This window comes from Rattus norvegicus, chromosome 7, assembly GCF_036323735.1.
Source record: "Rattus norvegicus strain BN/NHsdMcwi chromosome 7, GRCr8, whole genome shotgun sequence".
Taxonomy (NCBI): Eukaryota; Metazoa; Chordata; class Mammalia; order Rodentia; family Muridae; genus Rattus; species Rattus norvegicus.
Window position 1 is genome coordinate 53850086 of NC_086025.1, and position 23315 is coordinate 53873400.

Below are 23315 nucleotides of genomic sequence, written 5' to 3' on the forward strand. Positions count from 1 at the left end.
TATCTATTTATTATTTCACTCCAGACAAGTAGGGAGATAGAAGCTTCGATGGAATGTCATATAAGTGGTGTGCCGTGGAGCCAAGATTTGAACACAGCTCTTTCTAGTTCCAAAATCCGAGCTCTGCATCACTGGTTCTGTGGCTGATAAATCAGTGTGTAATAAGAACATAATCACAGTGAACTTCGGGTATTACAAACTGCTTAGGTATAGGACCACCAAGCCATAGAGACAGATTCATTCTCTCTCTCTCTCTCTCTCTCTCTCTCTCTCTCTCTCTCTCTCTCTCACACACACACACACACACACACACACACACACACACACACACACACATTTCCTTGGTTTACTTGTTGGCTATTCTCTGTATTTTTAATAATTACTGACATATTAGTGGCATGTTTAACTTTTACAGAATGATGAGCTCACATAAATAATAGCACAAAACATAAAGGCATCGGACCTCACGCTGTGTCCCACATATGATGTCTTTCTTGTTCACCCACAGGCCGTCTTAAAGGCTGCCTGTCCACAGATGCCATTTGAATATAGAATAGGGTTAGCTTACTTGTTGGCGTTGTATTCGTCGCAAACGGACATCTTCTTCAAATTGTGCTTTTATTATAAGGTCTATAATTCTTGGTATCATGAGCAAAAGGCCGCCCATCGGGAGGTGGCCAAAGCTGTGGGATCTGTTTAGCTGTGCCACTCAAACAAATGGCCTGATTTATACATTGCTCCCCGATATCTTTTTCTGACTTGTGGAACCCCACCTATCCAGGATTGCCAAGTTTTTCTCAGGTACACATTTCTTGCATGCTCCCTGCATGTGACATAGGACAGCCTAACTCCCCACTGTACTTAAAGAACAGCTGTTCATGAAGTACTGTGGACCTTTGACCCAGTCCCCAATACCAGGATACCCTCTCCATCCTGATTCACGTTCAATGGTGAAGAGTCAGCAGGCACTCAGCAGCTCCCCTAACTGCCCCTGACTGAGAGAACTGAAATGAAGTTAATTGTTAGGTATAAAACCCTGTCCATCCCACCATCTCTGGCAACTCCAGCATGCTCCAGAACTGAGATTTTAAATATTGGTAACCCCAGCTGTTGGGAGCGTCGATATCGGTAAGCAAATCTATTTTAGGATCAGTATCTAATCTGTGTGTTTTGTGACTACCTAACAACTAAAAGCTACCCAAACTTATATCTATAAATGGCACCTAGGATAAACAACCCGGGGAAAAGCTGAGTACAAACTCCTATCATCTATATTCTGGTTGGATCTTCAGTATTGAACCAAGCACACCCTGGATGCTTGTCCCAACACATGCTAGTCAAATGAAAAAGGGCCTTGGTTGAATCTTCAAGATCAGACCAACCTTAACAAAAAGGCCTTCTCAGAAGTAGGAGTTCTTGTCCCTAAGGGGTCAGGGAGCTGTGTCTTTGTGAAATGAGACAGAGGTTTTTGAGGACAGCAATACACCAATGATCCCCACCTCACCCTTTACATTTTTAAGGCATATGAAGGGGCGGGGGGGGGGGTAGCATCAACAGCTATTTTCAAAGCCCTCATGCTGCCTTCTCCTTGATGCCCTTTGCAGATCCCTTGCCCCCGGCCAGGCTTGAAGTCAACCCCGAGAGGACAACATCAACCACCCTGCAGGTCCGGTGGACTCCCTCTTCTGGAAAAGTCACCTGGTATGAGGTGCAATTATTTGATCAAAACAATCAGAAGATACAGGAAGTCCAAGTTCAAGAAAGTGCCACATGGAGCCAGTACACTTTTCTGAACCTCACAGCGGGTAGCAGTTACAAAATTGGCATCACAGCTGTTTCTGGAGGAAAGCGCTCCTTTCCGGTGTATACCAATGGATCTACCGGTAAGACGGGTGGTGGATAATGGTCATAATGGTTGGCAGTATCTTTTCATCGCTTTCTTCTTTTTGATGGTACTGGGGAATGAAACCTCAGAGACTTCCTGCATGCAGGGCAAACACTCCCCAGCCCTCTCTGGCTCCTTCAAAATTATTCAAGAAACGGGGAAAATGCCACCCATCACAAACGCATGAAGTGAATGTGTCGCTTACATTTACTAGGTGATCACGAGATCGCTCTGGAAGCAGAATTTTCTCTAATTTAAAATAGATACTCCCTACAGGTATGCCTAATTCAAATCCAGGAAAACGAGATTTTCATTTCCCAAATATTCTCGTAATGTTAAATTATGATGTCTTCTAAATACTCCTGGGTTTAAAATAAGTTTTTTGCTTCTTGGCTATGCTGGAAGATAAATTCCTTTGGTGTCCCCGTGAGTCATGTCCCTCCCAGGATGTGCATGACTTCCCTGCCACCGGCCTCTCTCTCTTTTTACCTGGCTATTTCTGTCTCTTCCCATCGTCATCTCCCAGGGTTTGTTCCTTGGTCTCTTCTATTTATTATTTCTCGTCATGCTGTCCTGCACTGCATAGGCAACCCCTGCCTTAATCGCCATACAACAGGGGAGATAAAATAGCCTTTTAGCCCATAAAATCTTTATCAAGGTGCTTAACTGGGCTGGAGAGATGGCTCAGTGGTTAGGAGCACTGACTGCTCTTCCAGAGGTCCTGAGTTCAATTCCCAGCAACCACATGGTGGCTCACAACCGTCTGTAATGGGATCCGATGCCCTCTTCTGGTGTGTCTGAAGACAGCTACCGTGTATTTATATATAATAAATAAATCTTTTTTTAAAAAGATGGTTAACTAATGAAAGTCCCAGTGAACTGTCAAGGCACCATCACTGAGTATTGCTATGAGTTTAAAGTATAGAAAAGAGTATAAACGAATATGCAAACTAAAGAACTCTCTTGTCTTCTACAAGACAAGAATGACCTTGCGGCTGTGTGTCTCTATCCCGCAGGGCCATCTCCAGTGGAAGATATTGGCATTTCCCCCAATCCTAATTCTCTCCTGATTTCCTGGTCTCGTGGTCCTGGGAATGTGGAACAATTCAGGCTGATGCTAATGGATAAAGGGGCCATCGTTCAGGACACAAACGTGGACAAGCGGGACACTTCTTATGCTTTCCGTGGGCTGACCCCTGGCCACCTCTACAACGTCACTATTGTCACCATGGCCTCGGGACTACAAAACTCCAGGTGGAAACTGGGGAGGACCGGTAAGTTCCTCCTCGTTGCCGAACAAGAACAAAGTTCAAACTGAGTTTAAATCTGGCTTGCTATTTGGATAATGGTACTGTAGGACAAATTGAAATTCATGTGAGTTTCAGAAAGACCTTAGCATATATCCACCTTCATGAAGAAAAATGGAAGTGCTGATATGGTTCAAACTTTTCTGTCTAATGCCCACTAAGGCTCCCTGCCTCTGGCTCTTAAGTAGGTATCTATCTTTGTGAGCACCCACAGTGAGCTTAGAGTGCTTTCCTTTTCCATGTATGGAGACATGTTCTTGTATGACAGTCACTTCTAGAACCCTCCACCCAAGAAAACACGACAGGGGACCCAGTGGCTCAGCCTAATCTAAACTGAATACAAAATAATTGGTGTTAATTATTAATGAACTGTTCACTCACTGACTCATTCAGCCCATCCTTCCAGAGCATTAGGTATGTGTCAAGGTTAGTGCCAGTTGAGATAGGCAATGTCAGAGCCCTCCCGGGACTTACATTCAGATGCTCCTAGTTTATATAATGTGTCGATAAACTTCTCTTTGTGAGTTATCTAATTTCATAGTAAGCTGTAAAGTAGACAATGCCTTTGAAGTTGTTCTAGAGGGAAGAGTATAGGAGGCTAAGGAGAGAGATTGGAGACTGCTACACATGCATATACTTCAAAAATATGTAGATGTTCCTACGAAAAATGCACAAGATAGCTTAACTATCTGTGAATATCACGAGAAAATAAAGCCAAGTGCACACCTGTAATCCCAGCACTTGAGAAGCTGAGGCAGGAGGATCACAAGTTTGAGGACAGACTTGATTATATAGAAAGTTCTAGGCCATCTTGAATGAGAGACAGAGACAGACAGAGACAGAGACAGAGAGACAGAGATAGAGAAACAGAAAGATTCAGAGAGAACAAATTACCCTTCGAGCATCCTGTGCAAAATCACTGTGCTGTACTCAGTCCTCTAGTGAAACTGTATTAATTTGCACTACACCATCAGGCATAGTTACAGCATGTGTGAGAAGTAGGAATAATATTCGTCAAACTTTGTCTCTTCCTGTGAGTTTTCCTTTGATGAATGAGTAGCACAGCTCTTTAACCTTAGCATGATTTAATATAAAAAGTATTTCAGTGGGTGGGAGAGATGGCTCAGCCCATAGGAGTGCTTACTGCTCTTCCAGAGTTTAGTTTCTAGCACCCACTTTGGGCAGCCCCCACTTATCTGTAAGTCCCGCTCCTTGTAACCAGTGTCCTCTTCTAGCATCTGTGTGTGCACACTTGCACACATGTCACACACACAACCTTTTAAAAAGTATTTGAGCATACACATCTGTACAACCACCAACTAATCAACCTATTTAGTGTATATTTGTATAAATAAATAAACCCACAAATTTGCTCACAAAGGAATTTAGTAGATGGCAGACCTTATTGCAAATTCTGTCTGAAGAATCCCAGAGCTGTAAATGAATACGAACAATCTTCTAACCAAACTTTATTTTCTAGTAAGCAACCAGGCACAGCGAGACTGACAGAGAACTGCCCAGTGTTCTGTGGGCAGCTCGCAAGTCCCTCCAGAATCCAGGCTTCAGACTGCATGTAGACATTAAAGTTTAGGTCAAAATGAGGCCAAAGGAAGGGAAGAGATGAGGAGTAAATTCTCTTTTCCATTCTTTTACTAATTAGCTCCTATGGAAGTCTCAAATCTGAAGGTGACAAGTGGTGGCAGTTTGACCTCTCTAAACGTGAAGTGGCAAAAACCTCTTGGGGTTATAGATTCCTACAGCATCACCCTGTCTCACCAAGGGACCGTCAAGGAATCCAAAACACTACCACCTCGTGCTACTGAAATTCAATTTAAAGACTTAGTCCCTGGACGGTTTTACCAAGTTACCATCCGCTGTGTCTCTGGTGAGCTCTCTGCTGAGAAGTCGGCAATGGGCAGAACAGGTGAGTCAGCCTCTGGAATAGTTTTTGGTGGCCGCAATCATTCTCAGATACAGCTCAGAATCAGGCAGAATAACTGAGAAAGCGACTTCTTTTCCTACCTGAGGGCTTATATGTCCAGGAATGACCATGGAATAGAACTCACGCACAGAATAAAACAGAGGCTTTAATTGCATACATCGGGTCATTTAAGCAAATGTGCTTTGGGCTGCACTCGGATCTTTGGGTTCTCCCTCCCTGTTGCCTGCTTTCTCATGCCCCATCACCTAAGAATCACAAATCCACTGTCACCGATGCCTATAATAAGGCCAACACAGCATCTCGTGATGTTTCCCATAAATAATCTTCTTCATTTATGTTAATGAACATTTATCTTTCTTTATTTGAATAATTACTGTATTATGAACCTTGCACATTGTTAAAGTCATTATGGTGTATTATTGTTTTTAAGTCAAGGTTCTGCAAAGTTCTGCAAGTTCTTGTCCTGTGGGCAAGCCTACTCAGTAGCTTGTTTTTGTATTTCTAAAACTAAAAGTACAATCTTTCACGGGGTCATTTATGTAGTTCAATAAAGGATTATCTGCTGGCTTTTGCTTAATAGATGCTACATTTTAACCAAAGGTGAAACACACACACACACACACACACTCACATACACACACATACACACATACACACATACACATACACACACACTCATGCACACACACATATACACACACAGACACACATACACACACACAACAGACACACACCCATACACACACATACATGCACACACATACACACACATACATACACACACGTACACACATATATACACACACGTACACACATACACACATACACACACATGCACACACACATACATATACACACACATACACACACACATACACACACACACACACACACACATACACACACACACACACACACCAAAAATAGTACCCTTTAAAAATGCCAATGACATTAATAATTTCATATGTCGGGCCCTGTGCAAATACTCTGAACCTATTTCATTTATTTATTGCAAGAAAACTGTAAACGAAGAGCTGTGTTGTTAGCATAGACATTGTGTAGATAAACTCTAGTGATCAAATAACTTATTCATGGCCATCTGGCCAGGAAAGTACTGGAACTTGAGTTTAAAGGAGATGGTTCGATTTGAGTCCAGTCTCAGTGCCGCTAGAGATCGCAAGTAAGAGTGATACAGTCAAAAGGAACCAAAAACAATACTCTCTTCCAGAAGATCAGTAGAAGTTCAGTGGCAATGTCATTGCAGGGGAACCTAGAAAGAGCGAACTTCCTGGAACATAGAATGGGGAAGAAGAAATGTCTATGAGAAATGTCTGTGGTTGGGGAGCAGAGGCTCGGAAGTGGGAGAGTTCAGAGAGGACAGCACTGGAGCACACACTCCCAAACACACAGAAAGGGAAAAGGAATGAGGGGCAGTGGCTACAGAAAAGACACAGACGTAAGCAAAGAACCTGGGTTTTGTTTGGTCATTTTTTTTTGAAGAGACCCCGAGAGTGTTTGCACTCAAAACATGCCCAAAGCCATGTGTGTGGCATTCATTTTTCCTGCTGGAATTAAAAAAAAAAAAAGAGGATGTTTCACAACCACGACATACAGTATCCTTTTTCAAAAGATATCACATTTGTCAGTGTCACCATCAGGAGATACAACGTCAGTATGATCTCTAGGGCTGGCAGACAAGCAGTGGAAAACGGCAGTGGCGACACTACACTGTGAACAGTGTGGCAAGAGACTGCATAACTGTCACGTTATTGAAATGATTTTCACCTGCATTTCTTGAATGTTAAATGTGTTCAAAATTAGAGAGAGAGAGAGAGAGAGAAACTCACCTGATGTACACAGTTATCCGAAAGCAGTAGAAATGTGTTCAATAGCAATCATGTGTGTCCTCTATATATTGTTTCCCATGAAAAGCAAATGAATATTCTTAATTCTTTTCTTTGTTTTCAATACCGTCCACACGTCCTTGTTTAGTTCCAGAAAAAGTGAGCAATCTGGTTTCCTACAACGAGATTTGGATGAAGTCCTTTGCAGTGAACTGGACGCCCCCTGCTGGAGATTGGGATCACTACCGTATCCTGCTCTTCAATGACTCCTTGGTCCTGCTCAACACCACTGTGGGAAAGGAAGAAACACACTTTGCCTTGGAAGGCTTGGAGCTCATACCAGGAAGACAGTATGAGGTAGAAGTCATCGTTGAGAGTGGAAATCTGAGGAATTCCGAGCGCTGCCAAGGCAGGACAGGTAAAACACACGTGATGGGCAGAACTTAATTCATCCCTCGTTTCATAGAGCCACGGATGTTTTATTTCTGTACTCCCTAAAGGTGAGCTATTATAAGGCTAACAGCAACCTAGAAATGTAAGGTGAATGAACAGTCGGGTCCACCCTGTGGTGGTTTGAGAATGCCTAGCCCAGGGAGTGGCACTATTTGGAGGTGTGGTCTTGTTGGAGTAGGTGTGTCATTGTGGGCTTGGGCTTTAAGACCTCATCCCAGCTGCCTGGAAGTCAGTCTTCTAGCAGTCTTCAGATGAAGATGTAGAACTCAGCTCCTCCTGCACCATGCCTGCCTGGATGCTGCCATGCTCCCATCTTGATGATCATGGACTGAACCTCTGAACCTGTAAACCAGCCCCAGTTAAATGTTGTCCTTATAAGAGTTGCCTTGGTCATAGTATCTATTCACAGCAGTAAAACCCTAACTATTACACACCCTATTGGCACAATTCTCTGGAGAACCACCCCCCGCCAGCCTCCAACTTTAATTTTTAGTTATTTCATGCTGAATTCTCTTTCAGATTAGAATACTTTTTTCTTCTGTGCAACTTCGTCTTCTAGCTTACAAACAATTGTTTCTTCCTGATAAGGGTCACGTCCACAATGCTGGAGGGTTCAGAAAGCCGACTCTCAGCCCTGCATAGGTAGCACAGCATTGTTAGTGCTTTGCTCACCTGAGGGCCTGTGGGAAAACCCTTAGCTGTCCCTCAGCCTTCATTTTAAAACTTGAGCAAAGCAATTCAACACTCTTTGGGGACTGACCCAGTGCCCAGCCCCCACATACTGGTACAAGCCACAAGGGCTCACACTGCTTCTTTAAAACTGACATCTTTTGGCTGGAGAAATGGCTCGGTGGTTAAGAGCACTGACTGCTCTTCCTGAGGTCCTGAGTTCAAATCCAGCAACCACATGGTGGCTCACAACTATCTGTAATGGTATCTAATGCCTTCTTCTGGTGTGTCTGGAGACAGCTACAGTGTGTGTGTGTGTGTGTGTGTGTGTGTGTGTGTGTGTGTGTGTGTAATCTTTTAAAAATTTATTTTAAAAAAAGGGACATCTTTCAGTTTCTTGGTGACTTTTTCAGGGACACATACCCTTGATGGCCTGGGAGGTTCTGCAGATGTCTTTTGACATGCAGAAAATGCAAAAAATTAGAATCCCTTGATTTGTGTATTTTTTTTCTAGATTTTTCTGGTTCATTAGAGGAGCAAGCCATTTTCACAGGCTACCTAGGGGCCATTTTAGAGCCACACTGGCAGTGAAGGAGCTTGAGGTAGACTCAGTACAAATCATTGTCGTTTCTGTTGTCGTTCTTGCTGTTTTTACATTGATGAAAGATTCAGTGATCTATTACCATGAAACTACAGAAAATCTCAAATCAAATTGTAGTTCTGTACAACTGACTCTTTTATAACATGGCTTCCTGTTGTTTTGTGGGGTCAATATGTTGCTGTTAACATTGTCTTTGAGAAATTATAATGATAACGTCTTTTAAAGAAGAGGAAGACATCAAGATCCCTTTAAGACACAAGCTGCCCCTGCTAAGACTGCAATTATTATCCAGTTGACATAGCAGGGTCCCCCTCAGAAATAAGCAGAGGAGCCCTTGGCCTTTCTCAGGTTCGAGAGCAATAAATACTTCTCACTCCACTCAAATACTCAAGCATAGTCTAGTCTTAGTTTTGTGGGTTGCGGGATTTTTAAAAATTATTTTCAAAACAATGGTCCACAAGACGAGAGGAACTCTCGGGGCTAGATTTGGGCACACCCACCTCCTGCAGAGTCCAGAATGGATAGAAAAGAGTAGCTCTCTGAAGACTACCAATGGTTGTGACTGAATCAGTGACCCCAAGTCTCGACTGATCTATTTCCTCAGTCCCCCTGGCTGTCCTCCAGCTTCGGATCAAACAGGCTAACGAAACCTCACTGGGCATCACGTGGCGGGCCCCTCTCGGCGAATGGGAGAAGTATACCATTTCACTGATGGACAGAGAGCTCTTTGTCATCCACAAGTCGCTCTCCAAAGATGCCAAAGAATACACTTTTACCAACCTGATGCCTGGACGAAATTACAAGGCCACCGTCACTAGCATGAGTGGAGATTTGAAGCAGTCAGCTTCAATCCAAGGAAGAACAGGTAATGGCGTTCACAGATTTTACATTCCCCAATGGTCTAGCCACAGGAATTTGCAGACACCCGTCAGGTGCCTGCCAAGCCTATTGTGTACTCGGCAGGACATTATGAACCCTTCTATTTACTTCCTGTTTTACCAAGTTTCTCCTTCTGCTTAGGTGTATTTTACTCATCAACATACTTTAGAGAGTAACCTTGATGTGCAGTTCTGTCTGCAAAAGAGAATGAAGAGGTGGGACACTATTGAGAACAGGGGTGTGGTAGAAAGTATTATTAATTATTAAAAAAAGCAGGATATTTTATGTTGGCTGTAATTTCTAAAGGGAAGGAGGATACCAACATCAGAAGAGGGGAAATGTTGTCATTCAGTGAGGGATGTGGGATCTATAGCACACTGAGAAAATTGGCTTTAGAAAGGAGAATTGATAATCTAACATCAGAGTCAGTGGGGGGCGGGGCAGCTCATGAGTGCCCATGCCAGCAAGACAGACACTATCTATGCTGAACCCTGCTCTTAGCGTTTCCCAGTGACGTAAGGAGCCACACCTCATCAAAACGGGCATTAGCCACGTATAAGCTCTGGATAGCCCGTATTGTCTTTCCTCCCTTCTTCAACTTTTTAAAATATGTATAAGTGATTGTCTGTGTGTACATGTGTGTACATGCGTGTACTATTATGAGTGTCCCTGGTGCCCATGGTGCCAGAGGAGAATGTGCTGCCCCCGGGACTGGAGTTAGGGACTGGAGTTAGGAAGAGTTTCGAGCCACCATGTGAATCCTAGGAAATAAACCCAGGTCCTCTGCAAAAGCAGCAAGGTTTGAACCGCTGATCTGTCTCTCCGGGCCTTTTATTTCTCCTGTGAATTCTACCTCCCCAAAATACAGTTTTGTGAAGCCATCTTTCAACTCACCGCCTGTTTGTCCTTTTTCCCTGAGTTTCAGAAGCTTCGAGTCAGCGAGTTTCCTTCATCCGGAAGGACGTTCTTTAAATTCTTTATTGAAAAAGTCCTGGGGACAAACTCTCTCCACTTTTGCTTGTCCCCCCACCCCCCCCCCGGCGTGTCTTTTTGCAGCTCTCAGTTTTGCAAAGCGGTTTCCTATGTTTTTGTCATGTGCTGAGAGATATTTTCTATCAGGACACTGGGAATATTTTTTCTAGCTTCTCTGGCACTTAGTGTCTCTGTTACAGCGCAGGCTTCCAGTGTAATTCTTGCTTTCCTGTGAGAAGCCTGCTCTATGCACCCCTCCCCCTAGTTCTGCTGTCTCACGGGGACAATCTAGGTACAGACAGTCTTTTACCCATTTTTTACCTGCGATTTCTCGGGATGTCTGTTCTTTCAGATTAGTGCCTTTTCTCCATCCTGCAAATTTTCAGCCATTAACTCTCCAATTTTGCCTCTTGACTCTTTCCCATTCCCCACTTGTAACTCAGACACAACTGTGAATATTTGCTTCTGGGTCTGCAAACTGCTCGATTTCTTCAGTTGTTTGTTTCGGTCTCGTCTGTTAAAATCTCTTCTATGTTTCACTTTCAAACAGTCTCTGGTTTGTCTCCCAAGTCTATGTATGTTCTTTTGTTCTTGGTTCAGTGTACACACACACACACACACACACACACACATTCATAAGCACATACACCCATACACCTACTCATACACACACACACACACACACACACACACACACACACACACACTCACACAAGCTGAGCGAGTTCTATGACTGAGCTATATCCCAAGACCTTCGGACATGTTTTAACTGTACTCTTTTATGACTGAAATCTGAACTCTTCTGAGGTTAAAGGCTATTATCACCTGTTGATTTTTTTATGGTGCCATTCGCTCCTGTTGCTCTATTTCTTTAAATGTTCCTCTTTTTTGCTATAGGCTTATATTCTATGAGAACTCCTTAAGGCTTTGTTTCAAGATGCACATCAGAAAGAATTTTCTTTTGATTCTTCCATGTACCCTGGACGCTGTCAGCTCAGACCTGGCTTAACATAGTCAGTCAGTCTGAGGGTTTTTGAACACCCACATTTGTGGACCCCAGATGTAAGCACACAAAAAGTATCTCAAGGTTAAAAATTCCCAAGAAGGCTTGGGTCTTAGATCAGGGGCAGAGACTTTCCCAGCACAAATAAAGTCTATAGGCACACACACACACACGCACACACACGCACACACACGCGCGCGCACACACACACACACACACTTACACTTTACCTCCTGTCTCCAGGATCCTGCCGCACTGTAAAGTCAAGGCGTGTGCTCATGTCTGTAGCAGCAGTTTGCTTCAGTAATCCAATGGCCTATCACTCATTTACTGGCCTCCGAGAAGTCCTTATGTTCTTGACAATGTATCGCTCCGTTTGCTTTTTATTTTCATCCAATACGTGGGATATGTTTATCGGGGTGATTTTCTCATGGTAATAATCTAGCATGCTGCTGGAAATGAAGGCCCGGGGCATTGGTTCAGAGCTAACGTTCTCAGAGCTCCTTCTGTTCACACTGTTGGGGAATGTACTAAGTATGGTACAGCATTGTTTAACTTTGTAAGGAAATTTCGGTGTCTTTCCTACAGCAATTAAAACACTTCCTTTCTTACACTTTGAGATGGGGCTCTCACTACAGGTGCCCAGGCTAGCCTCAAACCTCTGGGTTCAAGGGATCTTCTGTCTAAGCCACCCCGTTAGGTGACTGGGACTATAGGCATTTGTCACCCTGCCCAGCTAGATAATATTTTTTTTACACTTCTGTAAACAACGTATGAGAGCTCCAGGCAGCACTTGGCACTTACTGCCTGTCTATGTGCCTGTTTATTTTAAAGTTCAGCCATTCCAAGGAGGTGTGTTGTCTCCTGGCTTGAGAACCTTTTCCTATGCCTGCTCACTGTTGCCTCCTTTCGGAAAGTTTGTGGTTGGATATTTTGCTCATTGTTAGTTTTCTTAACAAACAGTATTGTATGCAAATCTGTGTGCTGTGGAAGCGGGTACACTCACCCACGTGAGTGGCAGGGTAGAGTCCAGAGGTTAATGCTAGGATGTCATCCTTCGTCTGTTTCCTGCTCTTTTTAAATTTTAAGATTGTCTGTTGGTTTTCTTTGTGAGTTTGTGGGCACACACACCATGTGAGGGGATCACATGACAACTCCTGGGAGGCAGTGCACTCTCCTTGTACCACTCGAGTCTCTGGGATGAAACACAGTGCGTCTGACCTAGCAGCAGATACATTAACCCTCTGAGCTGCCTCGCCAGCCCACACCTGATTTTTAGGAGACAGGGCATCTCCGTGAATCTGAAACTATGGCTTCAGCAGGACTGGCTGGCCAGAGAACGCCCAGGATCCTCTCCCTCAGCCCCCAGCACTGAGGTTACAGGAGCTCGAGTGCTTGAGTTCCAGGATGACCTCTTGGGTTCTTAGGCTTTGTCTAGCAAGCACATACCCCACTGAGCCATCTCTCCAGCCCAACAAACAAAGGTTTTGAGACTTCTTGACTCTTACACACAATTTAGAAATGCATATTGAAAAGCATGTCTTACGTGTGGCTCCCTGTTTTAAATGATTGAATCACATGTTTTGGTTAGTAGTGGTACCTCAGTTTGACATCTAAGAAGATCTCTCGAGGACCACGCTCTTGGCATCACACTTGAAACCTCTTTGCTTAACAAAGGGCCGTAGAGACTCTTCCCTGGAAGACTTCTAACTTTAGGATTCATATGTGTATATGTGTATACATATAGTCTCATATATATAAGCTTATATATAAAGACGGCTTTGTTTATATATAATATATAATAGACATATTTCTATATATATTTATATTATATATAATATATATTATAAACATAATATATTTCTATTCTAATAAAATACTTCTATGATCTATTATATATACATATATATGAATAGATATATAGATTAGATTAGATGTGTATGTATTCACTAATCTTTTTCTGGACTTCCAATTCTGATCTGTCCACTTACACATCTGCCTGTCTTTTGCCAGTTTTATTCATACTGTCCTGCTTGCTGTAACTTTCTAGTAAACTTGACTGTCTTCCTTGTTTATGTAATTGCTGTGAGGGATGATGTTTTTGTTTCATTTTGCTTTACCTGTTTGACAGTTGTAGTTCCTTTATTTCCCATATAAAAGTTTAATCAGGTGGTTCTACTGATGGTTCTACATATGGTATCACTATTCACATCTTAACCTGAAAGTTAATGAGCTCTATGGAGGGGTCCACTGAAGCTCTGATTATTGTAAGTTTAAGGAAGGATCACACAGAGAATCCAGCGTCAACCTCAGTATCTGTGGTCACTAACAGATGGGTTAGATATGCCAATGGCTGATAGTTAGAAGGTCACAGGCTTGGGGCTGAGAAAGCCCTGGCTCGGATATCTGGCTGGTTATTTGTCAAGCTGTGGTATAAGCTAAAAAGCATATATTCTCTGATCTTTGGATTTCTCATTAGTAAAGGAAATCAACTTCATAGACACTTTTTAAAAATTTTCTTATGTATATGAGCACACTGTCGCTGTCTTCAGACACAGCAGAAGAGGGCATCGGATCCCATTACAGATGGTTGTGAGCCACCATGTGGTTGCTGGGAATTGAACTCAGGACCTCTGGAAGAGCAGTCAGTGCTCTTAACTGTTGAGCCATCTCTCTAGCTTGACACTTTTGAGTAGTAGATAATCTGACCTCTAAAATGTCTCCTGCTCTAACCGAAAGGTAGCAGGCACTCCCTACTTGTTATGATTACCAATACTAGAGTTTATATATTACATAGCACATATTATTATGGGACACTCAGAATCGATAACAATAGCCCTTTGGAGGACTCACTCATAAAGAAATGACCAGCTTGCTGGTCCATAACCTAACCACCAGCTTGAAGGAGTATCCTGTCCCCATCCTGAAACAGCCATTGGTTTGAGAGGGTGGTGCGGTCTTTGTGTTCTTGTGGAATTAGTATGGATGGAATCATATTAAATAAAATGTTCTTTAAAGCATCCGCCTTTACTATGCGAAACTCAAAGCCAAAGCTTGTTTATAAGCTTCACATCTCATTGCAGACCTGAACTGACTTTGACTAACTGAAAGCTGCCGTGTAAGCAGCTGTTTAGAGTGGTTGAACCCTGGAGAGAAGGAGCAAGTGCCTCAAGAAACAGGGTGAAAAGCTCAAGGCAAAACCACACAAAACACGCTGTTGTTGTTGTCGTCGTCGTCGTTACCATTTGCAGCTCTTTAATCTGTCTCCATTTTGACCCCTTATCCTTGCACTGCCTTGACCAAACGTAATGTGTTTTGTCTTCTCTCTACTGCACTTCAGTTCCTGCCCAAGTGACTGACTTGGAGGTCAGCAACCAAGGGATGACCAGTAGTCTGTTCACTAACTGGACAAAGGCGTTAGGAGATGTAGAATTCTACCAAGTTTTACTGATCCATGAAAATGTGGTCGTCAAAAACGAGAGTGTCTCCAGTGACTCCAGCTGGTACAGCTTCCGGGCTCTGAGATCCGGCAGCCTCTACTCCGTGGTGGTGACCACGGTGAGCGGAGGGATTCCTTCCCGGCAGGTGGTGGCGGAAGGAAGAACGGGTAAGAAATGCAGATAGTTGTTTGTGACTTGCAGCATTGATCTCTAACGGATATAAACAAATGATAATTCTAACATCCAAGAGAGGGTTTGCCCAGTCAGTCACAGCTTTCTCAGCCCAGTCTCCCGGGATAGGTTTCCAGCATGCACGTTTAGCCTGTGGCCACTAGAGGGCAGAAAACGCTTTACAAAGAGACAGCAGGGCCTCCCTCTGTGCTTTCTATTAAACTCGCCAGAAATCAAAAACTTGATCACAAGAAAGTCAAAAGTATCACAGAATCTAAGTGCTTCAGAAAAGTCCACGGAATTTCTTTCCTTTACCCTCACATAAAATACCTCTGAAAACACCCCTCACCCAGAATCCCCATAAAGTCTCAATGGTGACGTGTGTAGGTTATGAGGCACCTAAAAGGCCTCCTTGTGTTTTCCTTCATTAGCCTTCTGATGAAAGAGAGTTTATCTTCCCAAAGTCAGTTGGGATCTTGGTACCCCCCTTAACTTCCAATCTAATCAACTCAGCTCTCCCAGAGCCGGGTATTTATTGGGTACAACAGTTAACTCCAACTTTTACTTGTGTTTTCTTCGACGACTTTCTTCCCCCTGATTTGAACCCACAGTCCCGTCCAGCGTGAGTGGGGTGACAGTCAACAATTCTGGCCGGAATGATTACCTCAGCGTCTCCTGGCTGCCAGCACCTGGAGAAGTGCATCACTACGTGGTGACCCTGTCCCACGACAGCAAGGTGGTTCAGTCCCTCATCACTGCCAAATTTGTCAGCGAGTGTTCTTTCAGCTCCCTCACCCCAGGCCGCCTCTACAATGTGACCATAACCACCAAGAGCGGCAATTATGAAAGTCACTCCTTCAGTGAAGAACGGACGGGTAAGGATTATGAGGGTACAGGGTTCCTCAGAGCCCAGGGTGGCCCTGGACGTCAAAGGCTTGCAATGATCCTGGATAAAAGACCGTTAAAGTGACAGAACAGGCCTGGGGACTTTCTATTTTGACTGAAGAGACTCTATACCTGAGTAGATGTTACATTTACAGGAAGATTTCCATAACTTTCATAGTTGGGAATATATATATATACATATATATATATACATATATACATATATATACATATATACATATACATATAATATTTCTGTTTAGAGAGTGCTTTCTGGCTACTGGAATATGGGCTCACACATATTAGCTAATTAATCCTTGCACATTCCTTATGATAGGCGTGATTGTTCCCATTTTACAGATTAGGAAACCAAGTCTGAAGATGGTTGAGTCACGTGCCCAATTTTTGTCCCTGTCGAGCAGCCAGGAAGTTTTAGATCTTGGTCTTAAACTTAGCTCTGTTCCATTCCATACTTCCCAAAATATGTGATGGTCAAGACGACGGTGTGTTCTTTGAACACAAGGTAAAAATGTGACCCTTTATAGTTCCTAGACTAGGGAGCAAAGCTCTTAGCCGATGACTGCCGGGTCTTTGGTGGACTAGAAAGAACTAGATATAGAGAACCACCATTTGCCCATACGTTCGTGCCTTCTTTCTGGGGTTCACATCTGAACTTTCTGCTTAACGCTGATGTCAGTTCTCTGTCAAATCTTTCCCACTAGGCTCTAGGGTCATTCTTGCATATAAAACTGTCCTTTTTCATATAGGACAATGATGTCACCCCGGTAGTGAGCTTAGATGCCGGGGCTGAGCAGGTACTTGGTAGCTCCTGGTAGAAGAAATCATCCAGACTCTAGAAACACAGTAAACCCCTGAAGCTGTGAGGAGTAAAAAAGGGTTGGCAGTTTCTTCTTATGTTTATCTTTAGTATTTTTCAATTATATGTGTCTTCCTGTGGATGTTTGCATGTGAGCGCAGGGGCTTGTGGAGTCTAGAAGAGGGTATCCCATGCCCTGGAGCTGGAGTTATGGATGGTGGTGAGCCAGCCGCTGTGGGTGCTAGGAACGGAACTCAGGTCGTCGGTAAGAGCAGGAAGCATTCTAAACCGCTTAGCCTGCACTGCAGCCCCTGAATCTTTGAGGAGAAACTACACGGCTTTCTGTCGGGTCTCACACCCGGACCTGTGCCCTCTCTTCCCAATTAAGAAACCTGCTTATGATGCTCCAGAATAGTGGCATTGAAATGGGCTTTCCATCTTCTGATTTGGAGGCTGATGAAAATCCCAGAAACAAAGTGTGGCTTTCCCAAGGTCGCACGTCCGAACTGTGCCAGAGTCCAGGCATTGTGTCACACCACACTTACATGCACTGATCGGGAACAGAGATATCTATCTGTCAATTAACCTAAGGTTTAATTACACTGACAATTACAGTCATGACTTAGATCAGAAATGCCGATTCTCACTTCCAGAGTGATCGCATGTCAGAGCACCATGCTGATCAACTCTGGGTTTAAAACTGACTAGAACTTAAGGCTATGTCTCCTAACTGCTAAGCTACAACTTCCCACCCACCACCTCATTAGCATTTCCTGTCCACATGACTCTAATATGGCAGGGCCTTTTGCTAAGATTTCCCCAAATGCGAGAAAAGCTATTTTCTGCTCAAAGCAGCATCATGACTCTTTCCCCAGCGTGAACTCGGATTTGGTACTTGACTGACAGAGGCCAAAGGCTCTAACCGAGGACCCCTGACTGAGCTGTTGTCCTGCTGATTTGGGCCGAGTGTCTCAAGGTTCCTTAACTTTGCTAACGCTCTCCTCCATTTGGGTGAGCAGACCAACGTTTCTAATCCTGTGTCACGTCCGCCTGCCGTGCATTAAAGCGGTTCTCACAAATGACTTCCAGCTCCACCTGGAGAGCCCCTTATTGATTTAGCCTCACGCCTGGCTACTTCTTCCTGCAGTAATTGCTCTGCCTTCAGTAAATTGCTTAGATCACTGACCATTCGTGGTCTGCACGCACGGTGCCATTTTAGGATTTCCCATCTCTGCGGTGGCTAAATGCTAACAGAGCTGTAATTGGTTTCAGGTAAAGACCTGGTTCCAGACCTGTGATGTACCACATTCTAATGTAAACCTGGTCCGTGAATGTAATCCAACAAGAGATATTAATATTACAGCCTGTGTAAAAGCCTCCTGGGAAAATAAAGTCTAGGTGCCAAAATGGCTGTTTTGATTTGGGAGAAAGTAGAAGAAAAGGACACGGGCTTGGCATATGCCAGAGCAGACATCCTGTGACGTAAACCAAACTCCTACAGGCCTAGAGGTGTTCAAAGGAGCTAAAAAAGACAGCTAATTGGAGCCGGAGCTTAGTGCTCTGGATCAAGTATGGAGCTCCCTGCAATGCGTCTTCCTGTGGGTATCCATGGCTGGTCCTCGTCAGCTAGAAACAGACTCTGTAACCAGGGAGAGAGCTCAGTCAATACAATGGCCGACACACAAGCATGGGGGCCTAAGTGTGGATCCCCAGCACCCAGATAGAAGCCTGGCATGATGACTCACATCTGTACCAGTAGCACATTGGGTCTGGGCTGGGAAAGACAGAGACAAGCAGCTAAGAGATCATTGGCCAGACAGCCCATCAGCACCAACGAGATCTAGGTTTGGTTAGAAAACTGAACCTCTCCCAGAAACTAAGGGGAAGACCAATCAAGGAAGATGTCAGTCTCAGACTGTTTACATGTGTGTGTGTGCACACACATGCACATACACATACACACACACTCACACTCATACACATGCCACATACACACACTCACATATATATACACTTACACACCACACATACACACTCCATATGCCGTTAATATGTATATACACTCCACACACACAAGAGAGAGAAAACTTGTAATTTATTATTGAATCAAAATTCAGCCTTAAATTGAAAACTAGACCATCCTTAATATCAGAACTGCTTCATTTTGCAGTGTTCCTGGTCAAATCCATTTTCTTGCTCCTGGGGAAGGAAAAAACGTCAGCCCAGGGAGTCATTCGTTTATATATCTACTAGAAGGAGCCTCAGGTTTACAAAATAGCGTTAGTCATAATTTTTGCTTCAAAAAAGCATGCATCAATTGACACTTTGATTTTTCTAGGCATCTAGCTAGTAATTTTTACAAATTTAAAATGGCATGAGAAACTGCCTAAAATAAAAGCTAACTAGGACTTTGACAATGATCCGTATCCAGTCACATGGTGCCTGGCTGACTAATCCATCCCACGATAGCCAACTTCTCTACTCATCAGACTCTTCTCTTCCTTGCATTGCCTGACTTATGTGCAGTCCGGCCATAATAGGGTTTTAATTTTTCAGTTGTTTTAACACAAGAAGTCATTTTATGCTTGTAAGAAGTAGGTAATCTTTCAGGGGCTTGAATTTTCACAGTTATCACTATGTTGCTTAGATCCACTCGCAGTTCATATTTTGATACTAAAAGCAAGATCCCCAAATGTTTGTGTTTTGAGTTAATAAGAAATTAATAGTGAGAAGTGTGTCTGTAATATCTCATTGTGTATGCACAACAGTTCATTACCTGACCTCTGTAGAAGGACATGATAGACACTTTCTCATAGCTGCCTGTGTCTGTTTTATGTTTTGCCAAAGAAATGCAAAATATCATTGCATTGGGGTCTGAATTTAAGATTCTTTCATGACTAGTAACTCATACATGTTTATATGCACTCATACATGTTTATATATGCACTCATACATGTTTACATATGTACGCATACATTTTTATGTACATACTCATACATGTTTATATATTTACACATACATATTTATATATTTACTCATACATGTTTATATATGCACTCATACATGTTTACATATGTACGCATACATTTTTATGTACATATTCATACATGTTTATATATTCACACATACATATTTATATGTTTACTCATGCATGTTTATATATGCACTCATTCATGTTTACATATGTGCTCATACATGTTTATATCTGTACTCATACATTTGTATACATGTTTACCTTTTTCCTTTTATTGTACTTTTCTTGATAACTTGAGTAAGCAAAGTGTGCTGTGGTCATTAATATCAGCACCGTCTTTCCTATTAGGTGCTAGTCATTATGGTTAATGTTCCGTCATATAAGATACATCTGTTTGTCGTTTGTTAGATTAGAATACGGGTTTGTTGGGGTTTTTTCTCGAAAGATCATTTTAAGTAACATAACCATCTTTCTCCTCCTGGTGTGGAGGTCTGAGGTTTATCTTTTAAAGGCATATGATAAAAAGTAGTGTCTTCATTTTATCGTCTCAGGCATCTGTGAACAACTGCTCTCCCCGAGTCACGGAAGCTTTACTTGCTCTCTTTTCAGTGCCTGACAAAGTCCAGGGAATCAGTGTTAGCAACTCTGCCAGAAGTGACTACTTAAAGGTGTCCTGGGTCCATGCCACTGGAGACTTTGACCACTATGAGGTCACCATCAAAAACAGAGACAGCTTCATTCAAACCAAAAGCATCCCCAAGTCAGAAAATGAGTGTGTGTTTGCTCGGCTCGTCCCCGGACGCCTGTACAGCATCACCGTCACTACAAAGAGTGGACAATACGAAGCCAGTGAACAAGGGACGGGGAGAACAAGTAAGTGGGGGTGGGTGGAGCATCTTCACGTAAACCCTGGGTTTTCTCTGTTTCCTGATTAGCCACTTATAGTCCCAGTAACTCTCACCTGCGGCTTGCCTCGTTCATGACAGACAATTACAGGACGTTTATTGGTAGCTAAAAGCAAGTACAGTGAGGGAGGGAGGAAAACAAGCACTTCATTTTTCTTCTCTGTCTTCTTGCATCGATGCAACAAAGTTCTAGACATCTTGTTTTATCTTCTGACTGAGATCGTAACTCATTTTATAATTATATTCTCCGAAACATGTAACATGTAAGATTTATGCCAGGGAAAAACAATCACAATTTAAGTAGTTGCTTTCGATTTTTCTTGCTTAATTATGCATGAAGTAACTTGAGGTTTTGCAGGGGGAGGGATGTGTTTGGCAGTTCCTTGAGTGTGATTTATAGATTGTGTAGGTAAACTCGATCAGGCCCGGTCCTGAAATACCTTCTCCTTCCTCTCTCCAGTCCCGGAGCCTGTGAAGAACCTCACACTTCTCAACAGGAGTACGGAGGATCTCCACGTGACTTGGTCAAGAGCCAATGGGGATGTGGACCAGTACGAGGTCCAGCTGCTCTTCAATGACATGAAAGTCTTCCCTCCTATTTACCTGGTGAACACAGCAACTGAGTATCAGTTCAGTGCACTCACACCGGGGCGCCATTACAAAATCCTCGTCCTGACCATCAGCGGCGACGTCCAGCAGCCAGCCTTCATTGAAGGCCTCACGGGTAAATGGAAGTACTTTCTTGAGCCCGGGTGGACAGACGCAGTGTTGCGCTTAAGATGTTTGATAGTGCAAGTGTTTAGATTAAGACTTGGACAAATGAGAGACGGCAAGAAGCAGAAAGTTTATCCTGGTCGTGATAATGGCATTGCCAAGAACTATCAGTAAAAGTACGTTAATAAAAGTACACCGAGGTGGCAAGGGACCTTTCAAGGAATAACAGTGAGTGGACACGCCTAGCTGGGGCTTCTGGGGCACAGGGACTATGTTAAATATTTGATACATACCTCTCCTCATGGGTAGTCCGTCCTTTGGGATTCTTTAAGGAGTTGTGCAATTATTTAATTATGCAGGTTGACAGCTTCTTGGGGACATCCCTACAGCAGAGCATCTCTGCCCAGTCTACCCAATCCTACGACTTATTTTTATTATCACCACCGGCATCCTTTTTTTCTTATGGAGAAATATATGGAGGTTAAATAGTTTCCCTGTTATCACATAGCAAGAAGTAAGAAAACCAGGGCCTGGATAGAAGCGGTCTAACCAGCTCTCAGTAAATAGCTACTGGTTTCATTTCTCTTTGTTCGCCCTGAACTTTCTCCCCTTAACGTCTGCTTGGGTGGAAGAGTTAGGGGAAAACAGGCAATCTTTTCTCACGTGCAATCTTTCAGTAAGTGATACCACGTTAAAAAGCATGGCCTAGGAGTCACTACGGATGGAACCCAAGGTCTTTCTTACATGATTGGCAAGTACTCCAGCACCAAGCCACACCCACCGCCGACCTCGGGAACCTTGAGTATCCCCACGGTTCATTTCTTAAGTGATGGTTTTAAGTTTCTTTTCTCTTTCAGTTCCCAGCACGGTCAAAAATATTCACATTTCGGCCAACGGAGCCACAGATAGGCTGACGGTAACCTGGAGCCCTGGTGGTGGAGATGTTGACTCGTACGTGGTGTCTGCGTTCAGGCAGGATGAGAAGGTTGAGTCTCACACTCTCCCCAAGCACGGCTCGGAACACACTTTCCACAGGCTAGAGGCCGGCGCCACCTACAGGATTGCCATCGTTTCTGTCAGTGGATCCCTGAGAAACCAGATAGATGTGCTTGGGCAGACAGGTGAGCACACTGATGAACACCCAGAGTGTTCCACAGTTCTCTGCAGTGGGACCGCGAGTGGGGCTTAGCTAACTGGTGAGAACCTAATTTTAAACTACCTAGGTATGTGCGTTTCATGAGTTTCAAGAGCGTTTCTCATCTTTGCTTTGTGTGTTTGTCTTAGTAGAGATTTTTTTTTTAAATAATTGCAATTGGGAAAAATGTATACTTGCTAAGAGGGCATTTCAAATTGTATTTATAGACAGAAGTCTTCCTAACTATGCACATTTCAAAATTTCATTTCCTTCAAAATTATCTTTAGGGGAGGAAAGTGTAGTTGTGCACTATGATTTTTAGAGATTTTTTTTTCCTCAGTTGGGTGCTTTGTCCTAAGTGGCCGAGCCTGAGTTTTCTTACTTCTCCTTTTCTTTGAAGTTCCAGCGTCTGTCCATGGGGTCGTTGCAGACAATGCGTACAGCAGTAACTCCTTAACAGTGAGCTGGCAGAAAGCCCTTGGTATGGCAGAGAGATATGATATCCTGCTTCTAAGTGAGAATGGAGTTCTTCTGAGCAACACATCAGAGCCAGCGACCGTAAAACAGCACAAGTTTGAAGATCTAACGCCAGGCAAGAAATACAAGATGCAGATCCTAACAGTCAGCGGAGGCCTCTTTAGTAAGGAAGTGGAGACTGAAGGCCGAACAGGTAAGTAAAACAACTTCCTCAGACCAGCTGTGTCCTTCGCCCTCCATGC

At 43.4% G+C, this 23315-nt stretch overlaps 1 protein-coding gene across 3 annotated transcripts in view; it reads left to right on the forward strand.

Moving 5' to 3' along the window:
* Ptprb (protein tyrosine phosphatase, receptor type, B) overlaps positions 1 to 23315 on the forward strand; it is a 104564-nt gene that overhangs the window by 33889 nt on the left and 47360 nt on the right. For all 3 annotated transcript variants that reach the window (XM_063263482.1, NM_001372134.2, XM_063263483.1), the window contains 11 exons: positions 1605 to 1883; positions 2902 to 3159; positions 4853 to 5116; positions 7127 to 7396; positions 9306 to 9566; positions 14896 to 15162; positions 15778 to 16041; positions 20452 to 20715; positions 21208 to 21471; positions 22319 to 22582; positions 22997 to 23266. In XM_063263482.1, coding sequence (XP_063119552.1) covers positions 1605 to 1883; positions 2902 to 3159; positions 4853 to 5116; positions 7127 to 7396; positions 9306 to 9566; positions 14896 to 15162; positions 15778 to 16041; positions 20452 to 20715; positions 21208 to 21471; positions 22319 to 22582; positions 22997 to 23266 — 2925 coding nt within the window. The remainder of the gene's footprint in view (positions 1 to 1604; positions 1884 to 2901; positions 3160 to 4852; positions 5117 to 7126; positions 7397 to 9305; positions 9567 to 14895; positions 15163 to 15777; positions 16042 to 20451; positions 20716 to 21207; positions 21472 to 22318; positions 22583 to 22996; positions 23267 to 23315) is intronic.